We start from the raw sequence: 19,891 nt of genomic DNA on the forward strand, positions 1-19,891 counted from the left end.
AGCGCACTGATTAGGTACCAATGTAAGATATTAAAGCTACTCAAAAATATAGTTTGTTTCAATTAAGGAGGAGGAGGATAATTTCTTGTCCGTGTAGATCATGAAAATGGAAGTTGTCAATTCACAACACGTTATAACAATCAGTAACAATACTTTGGCTCAAAACAAAATTAAGTGGGTAGTTTTGTAGGAGTTTAGTAAGAATCGCACTTACAGTACCATCTAGTGACAGCCGACTTAACTAAATGTCAACTTTTCGCGAAGAACCTACTAGATGGCGCTCGAAAACCGATCATGTAATAAAATTGTGTATTGAGCCGGAGTTGAGTCAACTACTTGTAAATAGTCAGGTAATAATAACAAATCGATCGATACACAGGATAGTCATAAAAGATGTTTGTAGTTTTCCATATGGTTTGATAAACTGTATCCGGTTGTAAGCAATAAAAGCAGACATTACCTACCTACCTGCATCACAAGAACTTACCTAGGTTACATTTTCTGCACGTTTGTAATTAAAACGTATTGAATGACTTATAAAGAATTCATGTTTTCTCTCTCTATTTTTGAACTTCCAAGTTCAATTAAAAATGTATTAAATTATACAGAATTAAACTATTCTCTCTATTTAACTTGGCATATTTTCCAGATGTATTCTTTGCATTGCACATTTGCCCAGGCCAAAAGTTACAGGGTTGAGAAACAAAACACCGACGTATCCAATTAAATCCAATATCGAACTAAAATTTCATACAAATTAGTGACCGATTTCGATCCAAAAGATCGATTTTTAACATAGTTAAGTACTTGATTTTTTTAAATCTTTTATTTTACTTTTATTCTTAGTACATGCCAACCTAAACCGTAGTATACATGTATGAAAATCTATCAAAGATCCCTTCAAAATCTCTTCCGCATACTAGGATCTCGGGAACCAAATAATAAACACAAAATACGTTCAAATCTTTATTTCATTACACAAACATGCAACATATAAATTACATAATAAATATGTACGCCTAACTCTATGTATAAATTTCGAGATACATTCTTTTATACATCTGTATATATCACTTAGCGTGTATGGAGTGGCCGTGCATCACATTTATGTACCGGAGTTCTACCCTGGAATGAGAATCAACCTCTTTGCTTGGACAGTGTAACGGATACTCCATACAACACGCTATAATGTCACTTTTCAGCTAATACTTAAATATATTTTATTGTATTTTGTTTGCGGCAATAGCTGGTGCTGCTGCTTATTCCACTTGGCTGTAAAGAAAGAAAAATAAGTTAGATAATTTTCAATAGACATAACTAATTCATATTAGACTTGTTTATTGCGTAAGTAGTAAGTTTTTTATCTGAATGGTAATAATGAAATTGCTCATTAGTGGCGGCAAAGTACCATGTTTTCTCCAGAGTGTTGTTAGAATCGACTAACGGACTTGTGTAGTCCCTTAAAAGAGAAACCTATATTTTTAAACTACGAGCCCGAGACCCGCAAACTTAGCGTAGATTTAATGGCAGACCCCTTAACGGGTTATCCCCGTCTCAAAGAACAGGTGTAGAAACGGGGAGGATTTTAGTCAGTAAGAGTTTGACACTCCCTTTCACCTCACCCAAGGCGGGAGAAGAAATTAGATGAATTTCGCCCCTCAAAAAACAAGACCCCTCATTTAAAAGAGGTCCACAGGCCAGCAATGAACTAGCACGTATTGTTGGTGTGTATATATGAGTGCTGTTGTAATACTAACATGACACGCATGGTGTTGGTGAAGCCGGAGCCCTGCTTCCACCCGGTGACGACGACGACGCTGTCTCCTGTCTTGATGAAGCCGCGCGCGCGACCGAACTTCAGTCCGCTTTGTACGCGGTTGTCTACGTCCTTGAGCCAGTCAGCCGCCGCGGGGTCTGTAGGGAAATAACCATTGATTGTAGATAGTACTTGAATGTGAAGTTTTTGATGAAATCTTCAAAGATAAAGACAAAGATATTTTATTCACATAAACTCGGTATACAAGTGGATTTAAAAATGGATGTAAAGCATGCAAACCTACTTACTACCAGAATGCATTGAATAGAATATTTAAAGCTGACTTAGTTTAAAGATGTAGAGATTCTATGTGCTAACTGCAAAAGTCTTTAAGGCTAAGTGGGACTCTTTAAGCTTGACTGGTATGTTTTTTAGCCATTAGTGATAGAACTCATTTAACCAAAGTCACACCACGTCAGCAAGAATTCAGTGTGGAATCCGTAACAAATTCTATTTTATGCAAACAAGCAGACTTGAACTTGGGAATGGGGAAGATTAGGTATAAATTACATGAAATAAGTTCCTTCATACCTGAGTATACGATGGGCAGCACGCCGCGGTAGAGATGCGCCTGGCGCGCAGTCTGCGCCTGCCTGGTGACCGCGATGATGGGGCAGCGCGGCCGGTACTTGCTCAGCAAGTAGGCGGACTTGCCGCTCGTCGTGATCACGACAATGGCGGCCGCCAGGCACTTCGTGGAGGCTTCCACTGCCGCGATAGCCGTGGAGTGCGCTGGCTCAATCGGGGGCCTCACCTACAATTTGAAGAGATATTTGTTTGATTTTTTGTGCATAATGATTATTCTAATAAGGTCAATGATTAACTTAATAATATTCTAATAAGGTCCTTACAATAATTTACTTAATTAGAGAAGGGAAAACGATCTGTATTTCAAAAATTTCTTAATTCAATAAGCTTTTTGTTAAGATAAGAAATTAACATATCTTTGATTTCGTAGTGCTATGATGCTGATAGATACTAGATAAATACAATTGTCAAAATGGAACCTTCTCAAATTATCCATTCATTCTAAAGGAAGCTTCTCAAATTCATTAATTCATTCTAATTTTCCATTCCTCACATTCCTCTAACTAGACAATCGAGGCTAGTCACTCCTCACGAGACACCAGAGACCACTAGCTGCGAGCTGTCTTTGGTGCACAACTAAACAAATATGAGAAAAACTGACATTTTAGAATAAAGTTACAACTTTTCTAAGAAATAAATGAACAGCAGTTAACAAATCTCACCTCAACAACCAGATCATTGAACAGCTGCCGGTGCCAGATGGCAGCCTCGGCCTCCTTGCAGATGTTGGCCATGGTGAGCACGCACTCCAGCGGGTAGTCTCCCTTGGCCGTCTCTCCCGACAGCATCACGCAGTCCGCGCCGTCCAGGATCGCGTTGGCAACGTCTGAAATCTCAGCGCGGGTGGGGCGCGGCTTCTTCACCATGGACTCCAACATCTGGGTGGCGCAGATTACTGGCTTTCCAACCTGGTGATGTGAAAAAGGTTTTTTGTTAATCACGTATTTTGTACGAAGCAGTACTTGATATCCCCGAAGGGTAGGGAGGCCTTTGCCTTCTCATTGGGACGACCATGGCTGAAAATAAATAATAATACTTGATCTGCAGTATTGAATAACTATTAATATTAAGTTATCTAACACAAGCATTCCAACATCTTGCACAGTTAGAATCTTTGAATCACAAAACCATGGAGCGAAAATCGTATATCGGCCGAAATCAATAGCTGATCTCAATTCAAAATGTTCAACATTAGTTGTATGGAGATTTTCGTCAAAAAATAACTCTACATAGGTTTTATATTAAAAATTCAATACTACATATTAATATCGGCAGTATAAATGTGTAATTGACTCTCTTACCCTGTTGCAGCGAGCAATCATTGTCTTTTGAGCGAGGAACACTTTCTCTGGTGGAATCTCAATACCGAGGTCACCGCGGGCGACCATGATGCCGTCGGACGCCTGGTAACAATAAAACATAAGTTAATAATATATTTTAACAACAGTTCAACTATACATGAGCAAATAATATGTATTCTAAACACTTAGATATAGAGATAAAAATCATACATTTCATGAGATTCCAAATTAGAGCCTAAATAAAGAAAAAAAATGTATATCTTTTCAATAAATACATCAACATTTCAACGATTACATCTCATTTAAATATCAATACAAATATTCTACTGCAAATTGATACCCTTAGGAAAGATTTATGAATATAACCTTGTAGGTCGTTCAAAGTCATTCATCATTTATCAGTGCCGACCGCATCGAGTGTCTAGTTACAACTGCATTCTATTACTCCGGCCTACATACTGCAAGTGGGTGTATTATCCGCATGACATGCAAATTGCACTCATCCGCCAATTTTCGACCACTACGGTACGAGAATCCGACCAGTTAGTTATACAATTCTTGTGTCAATTGTCGTGGAATCTTGAAATGTTCTTCATAGTGTTAAGTTGAGATAAGGACAGGGAAGATAAATTATCTACTAAATGCCCAAAACCGATTAGCATCGTCATCTTCTAACAATTTAAAGTTACTCATGATTTTCAAAAAGTTTTTAGATAAAATTTTTCAGATGTATTAATCATACATACACGATTTCATAGTTTGAAACCTTCAGCAAATATACGTATTCAATAAACTAACTAACTATACCATCCTATACAATTTTTATCAGATAGGGCGGCAAACGAGCATACAGATCACCTGTACACATAGTTTGTTTTACGTTGAACGAAAAAGAAAGGAGAGCGCGTTCGATGTTATTGGCGGCGCCAATAAACCAACCAATCGGAGCGCAAGACAGTGTAAAGCTAACTTGTACTAAGGCCTCTGATGGTAAGCAATTTGTGCCGCCCTTAGACACTCACATCACCAGAGGCGTTACAAGCGCAACATTTTAGGGGTTAAGGATTTACTTACGGTAATGATCTCATCAAGGTTGACCATGCCCTGGTGGTTCTCGATCTTGGAGATGATCTTGATGTTCTTTCCCTTCTCGCCGAGGATGTTGCGGATCTCCTGCAGAGCGGCGCCGTTGCGGATGAATGAGGCGAAGATCATATCCACCTGTAGACAAAGACAATCCGAAAACGTAAGCAAAGGTCCTGATAGGTATAAAACGCAATGTGGACATTTATTTATGTATATCTGTATGAAACACTCGTTGGTCGAGTAGTCGCAAGAGCGATTGTCGGACAAGGGGTCACCGGTTCGATTCTTTCGTTCGGGTCGGGTAAAATATTACTGGGCTTTATTCGAAAAATTTCTCAGTAGTTAGGGATTGTGCCCAGTATATGGCAATAGTCTCTGCATGCTATTGCATGGGTCTTATAACACTGATGAAAAGTGGGTATACATTGTCATTACCTACCCCTTCGGGAAATCTTTATCTGTATGAATCCCACGTGAACTTTTAAAGGATTAAAGAAATTCCAAAAGACAAAATCTAATTTTTTTCGAGCTAAGATGTTTTGCTTTCTTTATCATAATGCGATGGAAAAGGCAGTCGCTTTTGGTTTTCAGACATTTTGGCGTCAAAAACTGTAGTTTATAAAGGAAAGGAGATGACATGGTCATCAATTTTCTCAAGCTTACTTTGTTGCGTAGTGTTTACAACGATATTTACGTTATGTGATAATGATAGCTGTCCTCAGTTTCACGGCCATCCTCATACCTAACATATAAACATACAAAGTGATAACAAGAACATAAACTGACAGACAAACAACTAATTACAAATAACTACGAAGCTTTAAATAGTTTAAATTATATTAATTGAGGTTCTAAAAATTAAATACCTAAGATTCTTAATCACAATTAATGCTTTTGCTGAATGTTTTTTTAGGGTTCCGTAGCCAAATGGCAAAAAACGGAACCCTTATAGATTCGTCATGTCTGTCTGTCCGTCCGTCCGTCCGTCCGTCCGTATGTCACAGCCATTTATTTCCGAAACTGTTGGGCCTACATAGTTGAAACTCTGTAAGTTGATGTATTTCGATAACCGCTATTCGAATTTTGAATAAAAATTAATAAATTTAAAAATTAAAGGGGGGAACTTCATACATGGAACTGTTTCAAAAAAAAAATTTTTTCAGCTTACATAGCCGTGATGGGTATCTGTGGATAGGTCTTTAAAAAAGACATTAAGGTTCCTAAAACCACTTTTCGTCAAAATCAATCGTTTGAAAGTTAGACGCTTCCAAAGCGGAAAAAAGTGTGTCCCCCCCCCTCTAACTTTTAAAATAAGAGAGTGAGAAAACTGAAAAAAATATATGCTGTAGATTTCAATGGAAACTAACAACGAAAATTGGTTTGAACGAGATATCATTATTAGTTTTTAAGAAATAAAATATTTTCAAAAACCGCAAATATAACTTTGTCGTTCATACAAACACTATGTAAAACCAAGTTATTTTACAACTTTTATATTATGTCATCTACTTGCTGCTACGGAACCCTTCATGAGCGAGTCCGACTCGCACTTGGCCGGTTTTTTTATTATAAAGCTGAAGACTACTTTTGTAAAGCAAAAGAGGTGTGTAAGAATCGCAGGAATTGGCGTTCTATTGTCGCTGCCTACCCCCACGCAATAATCTCCGGAACTACTGATCCGATATGCAAAATAATTTTTGTTTCGGATAGTTTATTTATTGAGTAAGGCTGTAGGCTATGAAACATCACGCTACGATCAATAAGAGCGAAGCAGTGGGTGATACCGCGCGGGACTAGCTATAGTTACTTAATATAAACAAGTATATTTTTATCCACTCAAACGTTCACGTGCGACACCTGTCAACACCTTGTACGCCCACGCGCTCGATCTGTGTTGAACCGCGTCGAGCGCCCCATGCCGTTACCGATTCAAAGTGTATTTTCTAGCAAACTATTGCAGCTATAGCAAAGTAAAAAATACCAGTATAAAGCTGAATTATTAAGGAATCAAAATATATACTAATTAAAGTACAGAAATCAATCACAAATGCATAAAAAAAGTTGAACTTAACAGAACGGGCTAAATATTTGTTTGTTTTTTTGAACAAGTTTTGACTAAACGTTATTTAATTATTTATTTTCGTTGTTTTATTTTGAAAGAATGAATCTTAAGGATTATTTTAATATACAACACTAATACAGTAGGATGATAAATAAATGAATACTTCAATTTTAAACGCAAACACTTCACAAAACTTGACACACAGTTTGTAAACAATTATTTTTTATATTCTTGCTGTCACCTGGCATACTGTTTTACCGACCAATAGATGCGTTATTTAATACAGATCCATCTAGTATAACATTCGTAAAGCTCTTTGAAGCTTGTCATAGATAAAAATTCGTTGGAAGTGAACAAGTCAAATGGGCTGCTATAGTCGCCCGGGCGTTTAACGCCAAAATTTTTGGGCGACTATAGTCGCCCGGGCGTTTGAGTGGTTATAACCATCCCTATCAATCTCCCAAGTCGCAAACTCAACAAGCACCTAATTAATTTTTGTTTCTTCTTGAAACTTTTTTATCATTGTTTGCGGGGATGCTTATCAGGCAGACAGTTATTTAATTTTTACGTCGCTCCATCGACATTTAGTGATAACACTATCACACCACAACATTCGCACGTGCACCTCGTTGTTGATCACTCATCGATCACTGGTCTATGACGTCACGGATCGTCTGGACCACCGACTTGATTTTTTATTTACTAAATTGCACTTTATATTTAATGTAAAAGAGTTCATTATATATTGGCTTGTTAAAAATGTGGATATTGTTGCAAATCCATCAAGCATTGAGTTTAATAAAACTTTTGACGGTTCGAATTTGTACCTTATTTTGTAAGCTAAAGAGTATGTTTTGGACAGTGATACCTACTGAGAATATTTTTGCCAAATTACGTCAAGTGAAATTATCAGATTTTAGTGCAATGAACGGCTTAAGAACATGATGAGTTGATATCGTAATGTTCACGTTATGGCCGCGTGTTGTGTGACGATTTAGTCGATATGAGGATTAAGTACTTTTTGACTGTAAACAGTTTTACACCTACGTGTATAACATGGCTACGGATAACGGCCGAATGCAATGAACTCTTAATGGCCTTTTATTGGCAAAAACTAGTACGATATCAGAGCTTATGTCTGTGAAATTAATTATTGCTAAGACTAAACTTAAGTTTGTAGGGCTATTGTAAATCTAGTCTAGATATAAGACATAAAATATTGATATTTCAATTGAAATAAGGTAGTTCATTTATCTATGTTTTTTTAAGGTGGTAAAACCATACAATGACTTCTCTCGCCTTGGGCGAGGCGAGAGGGAGTGTCAGACTCTTAATGACTAAAAACCACCCCATTCCTACTCCTGCTTTTCGAGCCGGACCGGAGCCCCGGTAAACTCGCTAGGTAGTCCGCAGGTCGGATCAGATTTATCTATGTTACGGTAAGAATTTTTACTATGTTTAGACATTTGTTATCTTTTAAAATATACTTATTTGCATTCTATATGCTATTTTTTTTTCATGGTCATTATTCCCTTCTAGTTCTTTCTGAACTAACGAGTAACTCATACGATAAAATATACATAATCCGCACATGGAAAGATCGACGTACTTTAGACGTTATCAAACATATCAACGTTTATCTGAGTCATTATAAAAACTGGATTTACCTGAACTATCCTAAAGCGACCGCCTATTATCTAGAAAGTAAGTCACTCGGCATACGCGTGATCTAACTACAGGCTGATTCTATATTTTAGTTACGAGTGTATTTTTACCGTCCATTTTATTTTTAGCCCACTATGATAGCGTACCACAACTACGTCGCGTGCGAATACATTGATTTCATAATAAGTTTGACATTAATATTCTTATATTTGCCTTGTTTTGTCTTCATTAAAAAGAAGTAAATTATTAATTAGTTTCTGTATGTAACTTGCGTGATTCTATGGATGCCACAGATTTTATGGATGTCACAAAATCTCTTAAAATTCAATTAAAATGATTATTTACTCATTCTTGTGACATATAGGTACTTACAAAGGCTTATTTAACTTGTTAATAAGCAGTATACTATTGTAGTCAGGATTGTGACTCGTATTTTATAGATATAAAAAATAATGAACTCAGTCAGTCATTACTGAAGGCCTAGTAGGCCTTTGTTTTACGTTTAATGAGATCGAAACGGTACCGCGTTTGGCGCTCTGATTGGCCTACTCCAATGAACCAACCAATCAGAGGGCTAATCGTTTCGATCTCGTTAAACGTAATCCAAAGGGTTGCTAGGTAGTGTAGTAATGTAAAACAAAGTACGTAAGTATAAAAGTACAACAAAGTCAATGCATTTATTTCAATTATAATACACAAACAGCATCTTTGAAACGTCTAAACAGGTGCTCATTAGTTGCGAAGACATTGGAAGTCAGTCTATTCTCAATATCAATTAATTATCGTCACGACTACCATTCTGTAGCACGCTGTAACCACGATGTTATGGTATGTTCTAGCCGATAACAGTATCTAGTATTATCTAACAAAACAAGAGGATACCGTCAAAAATAAATGATCTCTTTTATCATTTTCATTCATCATTTCGCGTTATGTCATAGAAAACCTTTCAATTTGTGTTATTTTGAGTATTTTGATTGATATGTTTGGTTCCACGAGTCGTTGACAGCTTTATTTGATACTAATAATAATAATGACAGATTTTTTCGTTTGTTTGTTTATACAACAAGCTATTGAAACTGTTGAAACAATTTTAAAGATTCATTAATCATTACAAAGTACTTTGTCAAGGAATAAAATAAGCTACTTTTAAACCCCAGACTCAAGCTCTAGAATTACACGAAATAAACTTAAATGCAAATGAATCTTCGGTCAGAATGCTATACTTTTAAATAAGTAAGAAAAAGCTCCTTGTAATAAAAAAAATACAGCGTCATGAACAGACTGAAATATACCTAAAATCCTTCAAAATAAGGTTGAAAATCCCACATGACGGCCACTGACGTCAACTTTAAAATACTTACGCCTTGTTCAACACCGAAGAGCAGATCCGACTTGTCCTTCTCAGAGACAGCGGGCAGGTCCACGGGCAGACCCGGCAGGTTCACACCCTTGCGGGAACCCAACATACCTGGGAGACAAATTAAGATAATGTGAGACAAAGGACTTAATTCTAATCTTCTCCGTGTGAGGAGAGAGCTTTTTGTTCAGCAGTGGGCCTATAGGCTGTGATGTGAATGAACCTTTGGAAAAATGGAAAAAATATCCATTGGACGTGGTCAATAATGTATGATACTAAGGGCAAGTAAGTATATCTAGGGTTTAACTGGTGACTAGGCGAACAAATTCAAATGAATTTCAGCTCAAACCATACTTTTACAAGAACTAAACTTACCTACTCTCTTATTTTATAATAATTTTTAATCAATATCCGGATTTTAGTAACTATTGTGTAGGTAATACGGTACCAAATAAGGAAAAATAAGCAGATCCTAAACAAACCTCCATTCTCAATAGTGCAGACGAGCGTGTCGACACTAGCGGACTGGCAGATGACGGAGATGAGACCGTCATCAATGAAGATCCTGTTGCCGGGCTTCACGACGTTGGTGATGTTCTTGTAGTCCACGTAGATGGTGGCGGCAGTACCACGCTCCTGGTACGCAGCGTCAGTCGTCAGCTTGATGGTATCGCCTTTCTTGAGTTCCACTTCCGCGGAGCCACCCTGTACATAATATTACATTAGATTTTAGATTTCAGCCATGATCGTCCCACTACAAGGCAGAGGCCTCCCTACCCTTCATCCCTTCCAGTCCTCTCTGTTTTTAGCTTTTTGCGGCCAATCCTTGTTATGGATGTCAAATTCGTCCCGCCATCTCCTTTTGGGCCATCTCTCATAATATTACATAGTAAATAAAATTCCTTTGGAAAGTACCAAGGGAAAGCGAAAATAACTGAGAGTATCTAATAAAAAAATAACATTGTTTTCTTTAAATGTACGCAAGTCTAAGTACGTATGTACACGTGCATATCACGAGTGCTATGAAAATAAAATCAAATGTCTGTGCTCAAAATGTATTATTTTTAGCACGACAGTTGTTTAGAAACAATTTCATTTTTATCACACGACCGGCCATGACCTCAGTCTTGATCATTTTAAATTAAATTTAAGTAATTCCGATATCAGCTGTTGACTGCTTCCAAATATTACTTACTACACATTATTATCAAGTCACCCTCAACTGACCAGCTAGCCTGAAGAGATTGATGAATATCGATGGAATGAAAGAGGCATGCCAGAATCGTGTCATTTGGCGTTCTATGGAATAGGCCGGTAAATGAGCAGACGGATTACCTGATGGTAAGCTATCCGCGCCGCCCATGGACACTCGTAACACCAGAGAGTTACAAATGCCGCCCTATTGCCATCAATAGGCCATAATCCCTAACTCTTTAGAGATTTGAGGATTGGGGATTTGGGTATTGGGATTTGGGTAGATATGTAACCTTGTCAAGTACTTACACCTTCGAGCAGTCCAGTCCTGATCTCAGGGCCTTTGGTGTCCAAAGCAATGGCAAGGGAGAAGGGGCTGCCGAGCTTAGCGCTGTAGTTCTTCTCAGCTTCGCGGCAGTTCTTGATGGTCTCGGCGTGGTACTCGTGGGAGCCGTGGGAGAAGTTCATGCGAGCCACGTTCATGCCAGTCTCCATCATACGTTCCAGCATCGCAACGTCGCGGGAAGCCGGCCCTGGTTGCGGAAGAGGTATATTGAAAGTAGGTAATATGGTCTTTTTAATATGAAGAAAGTCATAGAAGATTTTAATGTGCAAACTGTGAGTGCCATTTAAAACAATATTACGCTAAAACAGCTGTGTTTTAGTTCTTTCGAATTTATTCAGGTGTTTCACAACAAGAACCATTCTACTGTGTACTTAAAAGATGTATATTTCCAGAAAATTAATGTAGTTCCAGCCACATTCCTATCTGGTCTAGAGGGAGCACTAGCCTAAACGACCTTCAAAGGTCCTTCAAAATTAAAATAAAGCAATGATTTCTCTACTAAAACTAGAGCCTTTCAACCCTTGACTATATTCAAAATGCTAGGCTACTTACCAATGGTGCAGATGATTCCGGACAGACGCACAAATGAGCATTTGGAGTCGATGTCCAGGCTGCACATGTTCTGCAGGTGAGAGGCTGCGTTTGCAGCTCCCAGCTGCATCGCAGGCTTGTCATTGGAACCCGCCTATACACACAAAAATAATATTTTTATTCACTTTTCTTCTACTATATCACAGACATAGAACTTTCTAATAGCACGCTACTGTCACTATCATTGTATTACAAAATTACACTATAAAAATCGCTCTTAAATTATCGTCTAATAAAATAAGTCATTTATAAGATACCCTATAATAACTTAATAAGCTTAAATGTAAACTAACCATTTAATTGTAATACAAAATCTCGATTATTATTTATTTTACTACAAGACACACGACGCGTCGCTTTGAAACTGAATGAATAATGACGCTCTTATCACTTACACAAAAAATCACTGAAGATTCAGAGTAATACCACGTAATACTGAATCGTGTTACGATAAGCTGATAAGAGCTATCACTTGATTACTTAATTTCTTATTAAGTTTTAAATGCTAATTTCTTGCTAACTGCCAAACCGCATTGAGCAAGTGTGGTATTGCTCAAACATTCTCCGTGTGAGAAGAGGCCTTTGGGCAGCAGTGGCCACTAATAGGCTGTTGATGTATGTCTTCATGTGCTAACTAATTTCTTGTAGCAGCACCTGTGTCTTCCTAATAAAAAAAAATTAAATAAAAAAAGTAATTTAAAAAACTAAAAAACCCGACTGCGTTTCTTTATAATATTAAAATGAAAAAACCCTAAAACAAGAAAGTCATCGTAAAATTTAAGCAGTCGGGACCCATTCTAGAAAGCCACCCGTATGTGCCCTCACAGTCTTTATATTTAGAATGGGTTTATATTAGATGTTTAAGTATTTAAAATAGATATATGTATAGAACATGATTTTGTACTATTTTTTTTAGTTTCATGAAATTGCAGCACTTTTACATAATAATAAAGTGATAAACTTGGAGTTTCTACTTCAGAGTGGCACTCGATAACTACACACTTATAGGTAATGTTTATTGCATCCACAAAAGTATATTAAATGAGCATTTTCCTCGTTATCGATTTACGATGAAGATTAAATATCTAAGTAGTTACTTAGATATTGGCAATAGTCATATATTCGTCATGTTTATTTATCGCTTACACTATTTAAATGACTTATTTTTTAACGGACTTCCTGTGATTTTTAACCCCCGACGCAAAAAGAGGGGTGTTATAAGTTTGACGTGTCTGTCTGTCTGTCTGTCTGTGGCATCATAACTCCCAAACGGATGCAGTGATTTCAATTTAGTTTTTTTCGTATGAAAGGGGACTTACGTGCGAGTGTTCTTAGACATGTTTGATGAAAATCGGTTGAGCCGTTTTAAAGTTATGGGCGGTGAAAGTAACTTAAGCGGGAGATTAGCCGAAGGTCTGCAAATATACTGGGATGGGGTCTCAAATTAAACCGTACTAAAAGAAGATATTGAAAGATATTATTTTTTCGTATTAACAAAAATAAAAAAATAAATAAAAAATTAAAAAAATAAATAAAAATAAAATTAAAAATTTAATAACAAAAATATAAAATGTTTAATTTAACGTTTTATTATAAACAAAAAATCTGGCACCAATGTAATCTTTAGCCTACTTATAGAAACTAGTAATTAATAAGAAAAAAAAATTAAACCGAACAAGCTTGACCTTAGATGTAATCTTTACCTTAACAAGAATTGAAATTATAGTAAGTATTTGTAATCTACTAAGCCTAACTTAACCTAACCTACCTATAAAAAGTATAAAATAAAAAATTAAATTAAAAATTTAAAAAACCCCCACATAAAAACTTATTTCCCTTTAAAAAGTAAAAAATAATAAAAGAAACTTAATAAAGTTAAGAATGTACTAATAATTCTAAAAAAAAATACGTCTCGTTGGGGGACCGCATGAATTTACACGCCGCCCGCGCCGCAATATTTCTATTTTCTGCGTTATAGTTAAGTACATAAACATCAATTTACTTTAATGTTAACACCAAGCATGTGATACTTATGAACAAATCATTGATAAGTAAGAAATAATTAGGAGCGGTTCCTGTGATTTTTCCACGAGATTTTGTGTATCTGAGGGCGTAATAACTTCAGAGAATTCCACTCAGTGTGACCCAGAAATTGTTGTTTCGGGTCCAGATGTGTTATGTATGTGAATTTATATGTTTATAAACGCATCTACGACACTGGATAAAAGCTAGCCTAGGACAACGTCTTAAAAGAATACGTTCTGCCTGACTGCACACCGCATTTCAGTTTTAGACTTGCATCATTTTAATTACCGTAACTGTAATGCGTCAGAACACCTCAATAAAAGCTTCAATGCGACAGCAAAGGATATGAATGACGTATGTGTATGTCGGTACCTAACTGACCTAGCTAGTTAGGTCACGAATGGCGATCGATGGAGTTCGTGGATCTGATTCCACCATTTTGTTAACGTAGGTACTAAAACGTTAAACTACCTACCAACTTCAGGTTGCAGCAATACCTAGGTATTATTTTTTTTATGGTTAACTCGTATGAAATTACGTGACTAGGATAAAAACTTGAAGATTATTATTATTGTCGTCATAATTTATCTTTTATATCTGAATATATACCAGGTGACTGACTAAATGACATAGTGATCTATCAACGCACAGCCCAAACCACTAGACGGATCGGTCTGTAACTTGGCTTGCAGGTGGATGTTATGATGTAGACATCAGTTAAGAAACAATTTTGATCAATTCTATCCCCAAGGGGATGTATTAGGGGATGAAAGTTTGTTTAAAACTTCGTCAATTTTAAACATGCTTTATGCATGCAAAGTATCAGCCCGATCGGTTACGATTTTGATAAAATCCATTAACTCTTAGTATGCCGTAGAGCACAGATCTACGCGAGGCAATGAGTTTTCTATTGTGTCTCATATACCAGCATATAATACTTCTTAACACGAGCGAAGTCCCAGGCAACAGCTAGTTTATGTATAAGAAAGACACCCCTAAAACTCATTAGCCATGTAGTTACTAGTAAGTACACTAATTTAAATAGTAAACTGTAACTACTTTCCATTGTGTGGTTACATAAAGAATACAATACATAGTCATATGGAAACTACATAGAAGTAAACACAGGTACCACACTTAACACAATTTGTTCATTATCAAGTTGAAATGTAATAGTATTCCTACAGTGCACTAACTTGGTTCTAATAAGTAGTATTGACATTGATGTAACATAATGTTACACCTGTAAAACACACCAAGATAAACATTTAATGATTAAATTTTCCCAGTGTATGTTTGTTTTTGGAATCAAAACTAAAATACTAATAATATAATCAATGCAGTCAGAAGTGTGTATGAATAACTATTTCAGTATAAAAGTGTGAACAGCCAATGAACAGCTGACAGATTAATTTCACTAAAATTAAAAGTGTTTATTAGTTGTTAGGAGAACAGAAACGGTTCTTATAAAAGGATAAAGAAATTAAGTACATCAGAAATGGGAAACAGCTGAGAAATAACATATGAAGATGAGGTGGATTGTTCATCAAAAATACTTAAAAATTAAACAAATAATACTTCATTGCAAAAAAGATCAGCAGATATTATCACTAAAGCGGCATTATTAAATAATAATATATCTACAACAATAAGTAATTTTCCATGCAATAAATAGAGGAAATCGTAACAATAGGCTTGTTTCATTCCTGTAATCACGATTTATCCATGTGTAGTCATGTATTGCATGTGCTATGTCATTGTTTATGAGTGTATGTGTCTAAGGCCTGGTCTTATTACAGACTCAATGACAACACTACCATTAATATTTGATGTCCGGAACCTGAGTACAGTTTAAACTTGAGAACTGTTTACCTGGCAGAATGCAGGTATTTTAAGTATAGTTAATTTAAAATTAAGTGGTGTTCTTGATTTACTTTTAGATGATGTTAAGGAGGTGAAGTGAAGTGATATTTTTTGTTGGTATTCATTTTAGATTGTATTCAAAATTAACTTAGGTCTCATTCATCTAAGTGATCCTTTTTAATAGTAGCAATGAATTATTATTTGTGTACTTCCTACCATCCATTTAATAGGTAATATTAATTATAAGTAAAAAATGTGAATTGGCAGGCTATATAACGTCATACAAATTTCCTCATAGTCCCAAAATTTTCTAATAAGCTATTTATTTCAAGTAAACCTATTTAAATTACGATAAAGGTTTCTTTTAATTCAATGTTTTACTATTTGCAACACAAAATATTCCTGATTAACAATACATGTGATACTGCAACTATGTATAATTAAATATGCCTAGCACTGATAGTGTTGATTGCTTGCTATTGTGATTACAGCTGATAGCAAAGTAATCTTATAAGATTCTGCACAAAATGCAACTCTATTGCCTCTACCACATGAACTACATCATTGGGAGATTTTACATATTATACGGCATACATTAATGTAATGTAGGCCTTATTGTCACCAACATTTAGACACTTTATCAAAATAAGACGAATAAAATAAATATCTCCACTCCAACGACAATACCGGCGTGAAAAAATAATCGCCAAGGTAACAGTCACAGCCGTAACAAATCGTAGGCTCACGTAATCGTAATAGGTGACAAAAATAGAATAATAGCTCACAAAGGGACATTACCTCCACTTTTCCATCGTAGACCGTAGGATATACCATAGCGACTGTGTTAATATGCAGAAATCTATCACTGTACAACGCGGGAGGTCGGACTGCCGGCTTTCGTGATCTTGAACTGCCCTTTCGAATGAAAATCGGATTCCCGCAGCGGCGTGCGAACGGAGTTGCGTACTTGGAGAGACGCGAGCGGCGCGCGCAGAATAACGACGCGATCACCGAGGGGTGAGTAAAGCCACCGAAACCGACTAGACCACCTATTATTACTCGAATTACATTACATATTACATTCGTAAAGTGAATCGGTTAGTGCAAGCTGCAACTGACGGTTAGAAACCCTTTCAGTGCATTGTCAGATCGGTTTTCTTCTAAATATACACATTTGAACTCTTGCCAATAGTGTCTCTTGGTTAGAACAGTTAGGTTTAGGTCTTGGATTCATCACAGGTGTACTAAGCATTGTACTGGTGTATTTTTAATTCAATATTGTTTAGAAAATATACAAAACAGCTGTGACTCGATCATTTTTGCCGCATTTTCATTGATGACAATCTCTTCCTTCAGATTGTCAAAGTTGTTGACAGCATTTACTTCCGGTTAGTAACAACTTTTTTATTTCCCTTTCCGTATTATTTTTTGCAGAGGTAAGTAACCTTTTTGCATCATTCAGTTTTTAATAATAATTATGTTATGATTTAATTGAAAAGCTTTGGAAAAGAAAAAAAATACAAAGTATTATTTTATTTTTGTAGTACCTATTGGTAAAATTAAACCCGACGAGCGAAATCACAAAAAGTGATTTGTTTCAGAGAGCTATTGTGTCTAATATTGTTTTATACGTCTTAGCCATAGTTATTTTTGGTATGTTCATTGTCATTAGTTTTTCCTATTAGTTTCCAATTAGTGCTGCAGTTCCAGCTTAAGAACATGAACACAAAGATATGTTATTTGATGATATTAATACAGATGAAAGTACTAAAATATTCTGATTTAATAAAAACATACAATCTTAGAATATTATTTTAGATGTAGAACCATACATCACTACATTAATCTCAAGGAATACCTAGACCTAATAATTTACTATTAGGCCATACCTAGATTGATTTATGCGAAGGATATTAATTATGTTTATTTATTTGTTTTGATATTACACATAGGTAGTTAAGTACTTAGGTATGTAGGTACAAATGCCAGCTTATAAATATACTTCAACGTTACATTAACTAATAGGTTCAGGACTTTATTGCAAAACAATAAAATAGAAAATTCAAAAAATTTATAGATTGAATCAAAATGTCTAACCACTGTCAGTATTATCATCTAAAATTATTCTTCCGTTTAAAAATAACTAAGATACGTTATTCTATTATATTATTCTCTTGTGAAGATGATAAAAGTTTATAATTATGCTTCTTACAAGATGGTAATCAATAGTTTTCAATTAGAATTGACAACTATTGATTACCATAACATTAACATAATAATATGTAGATATTTACATTTACATAACAGTTGTAATGTTACTAAAGTTTTTTATTCACATTTAAAACGATGAATGTTGTAAAACTCATAAATGTTAGCATTTATGAGTAGTAGAGTAGTAATCAGAACATTTATAGCTTATGTGAATTAGCAGAACGATTGAAAAAAGTAGCAATAAGACTATTTCTTACTGTATAATCTAAATAATTGACTAACTTCATTAATGAAGGTAAATCCTATACAATAAATACCAGTTGATAGTAGTAAATAGATATATAAAATATTGTATATTATAAATAGATAGTAAACAATAAATTCTATAAAGGCATGCAAGGCAAGGAAGACAAAGAGATTTTGGTAGTACAAAAAAAGTGTTTATAGGTTATTTTAAACTCTGCTAGCAAAATATATCTTCTCTAACGTTGGGTACGTTAGATAAGGTAATTTAATAATAAAAATATCATAATTGTTTTGTAAACAAATGATTCATTTTTACTTCAAATACATTCTTTTACTAATATTTTCCTCTCATTTACATTGGTAAACGTATATTGAAATGCCGGTGAGAAACAGGCCACCAATAAATACCTTATGGTTTAAAATTACTGCTGAAGTATAATATAAATGTTTCAAAACAAAAGTGTAAATAATTAAGAGGTAGGTAATTAAGAAGTACCTAGTTGCATTGTTAAAATTTTTGTTACAAAATGATGCCTACGTAAAGTCATAAAAGCTCATGTTAGTATGTATAGTCATTTAAACCTACGAACAAAGTTAAGAAAAAGTTTGAAATCTAACCTAACTTTTTAAGTGGTATTGATAATGAAAATATTAACTTACAAATGCCATTTCTAAGAAGATTTGAAAATATCAATTTAACATAAAATTCCGCAAACACTTTATCACAGTTTTCTGTCTGTAGTTTGACAGCGGCTATGCAAGGACTTTTAGAGGTCAACCCAATGTCATAGACAACTAGGTAATCAGGTGGCCATTTTAACGTCACTTCTTTATAATCTGACACATACCGGCCGGAAAAATACAAATTTTAAGCGTCAAGACAATAGCTAATACCCTTATGATATTTGTTTTTAATAAAAAACTATATGAAATTAACTATTTTATTAGTCATCTTATTTATCTAAATATGTTCTTTATCATTAAAAAACGTGATAGCAATAAAATACAATACAGACTACTAAAATGAAATTTGTAAAAAAATGTTTACAACTTCTTTATATCGGATGGTAAAGTTAAAAAGGAAATACTGCCATTACTTAGTCAAAAAGTCATTATTAATATTCCCAATAATAATTCATTACAAAAATAATAGTAAACCATATTCTTTCCTATTTTTTTTTCTTATAAAAAAATTAAAACCATTTGAATGGACTTGAACTGATTTCATTGGCTCGATTTTTTTTTCAAGTATGCACCATACTCACACTTTTGTAGATATTTTATAATAAAGTGGTTTACGTACCTTTGTAAATCTGCTCCTCGATTCGACGGCTTTCATTTTGATTTAATTATATTACTGGCCTAGGAGACACGTTAACACACTGAAATCTGTCACTGAACTGTTCCCGGTGACCCGTTAGTTTATCTTCAAGTGATAACTCTACCTATACCCTTATCTTCATCAGCTGTCAATAAATTAAACCTTACCAACTTGCTGTATTATTTATACTCGCTTATATCTTCTTTAGTATTATTA

At 35.1% G+C, this 19,891-nt stretch overlaps 1 protein-coding gene across 4 annotated transcripts; it reads right to left on the reverse strand.

The window, feature by feature from the left end:
- Positions 1-953: 953 nt before the first annotated feature.
- On the reverse strand, positions 954-19,828 carry LOC118281561 (pyruvate kinase). 4 transcript variants are annotated; one of them, XM_035602147.2, is made up of 11 exons: positions 19,658-19,828; positions 11,971-12,103; positions 11,382-11,605; positions 10,361-10,583; positions 9,883-9,989; positions 4,780-4,926; positions 3,706-3,807; positions 3,067-3,312; positions 2,348-2,570; positions 1,758-1,914; positions 954-1,272 (listed from the first exon to the last, which is right to left on the reverse strand). In XM_035602147.2, the coding sequence occupies exons 1-11, from the start codon at positions 19,691-19,693 to the stop codon at positions 1,260-1,262; spliced, it is 1,611 nt and encodes a 536-aa protein (XP_035458040.2). In that variant the 5' UTR covers positions 19,694-19,828; the 3' UTR covers positions 954-1,259. The 4 variants fall into 4 exon arrangements, with proteins under 4 accessions (XP_035458040.2, XP_035458042.2, XP_035458041.2 ...); XM_035602149.2 differs by lacking the exon at positions 19,658-19,828 and adding an exon at positions 19,015-19,188; XM_035602148.2 differs by lacking the exon at positions 19,658-19,828 and adding an exon at positions 16,696-17,038.
- Between the last annotated feature and the right edge of the window lie 63 nt (positions 19,829-19,891).

The sequence above is a fragment of the Spodoptera frugiperda genome, chromosome 29 (assembly GCF_023101765.2).
Source record: "Spodoptera frugiperda isolate SF20-4 chromosome 29, AGI-APGP_CSIRO_Sfru_2.0, whole genome shotgun sequence".
Taxonomy (NCBI): domain Eukaryota; kingdom Metazoa; phylum Arthropoda; class Insecta; order Lepidoptera; family Noctuidae; genus Spodoptera; species Spodoptera frugiperda.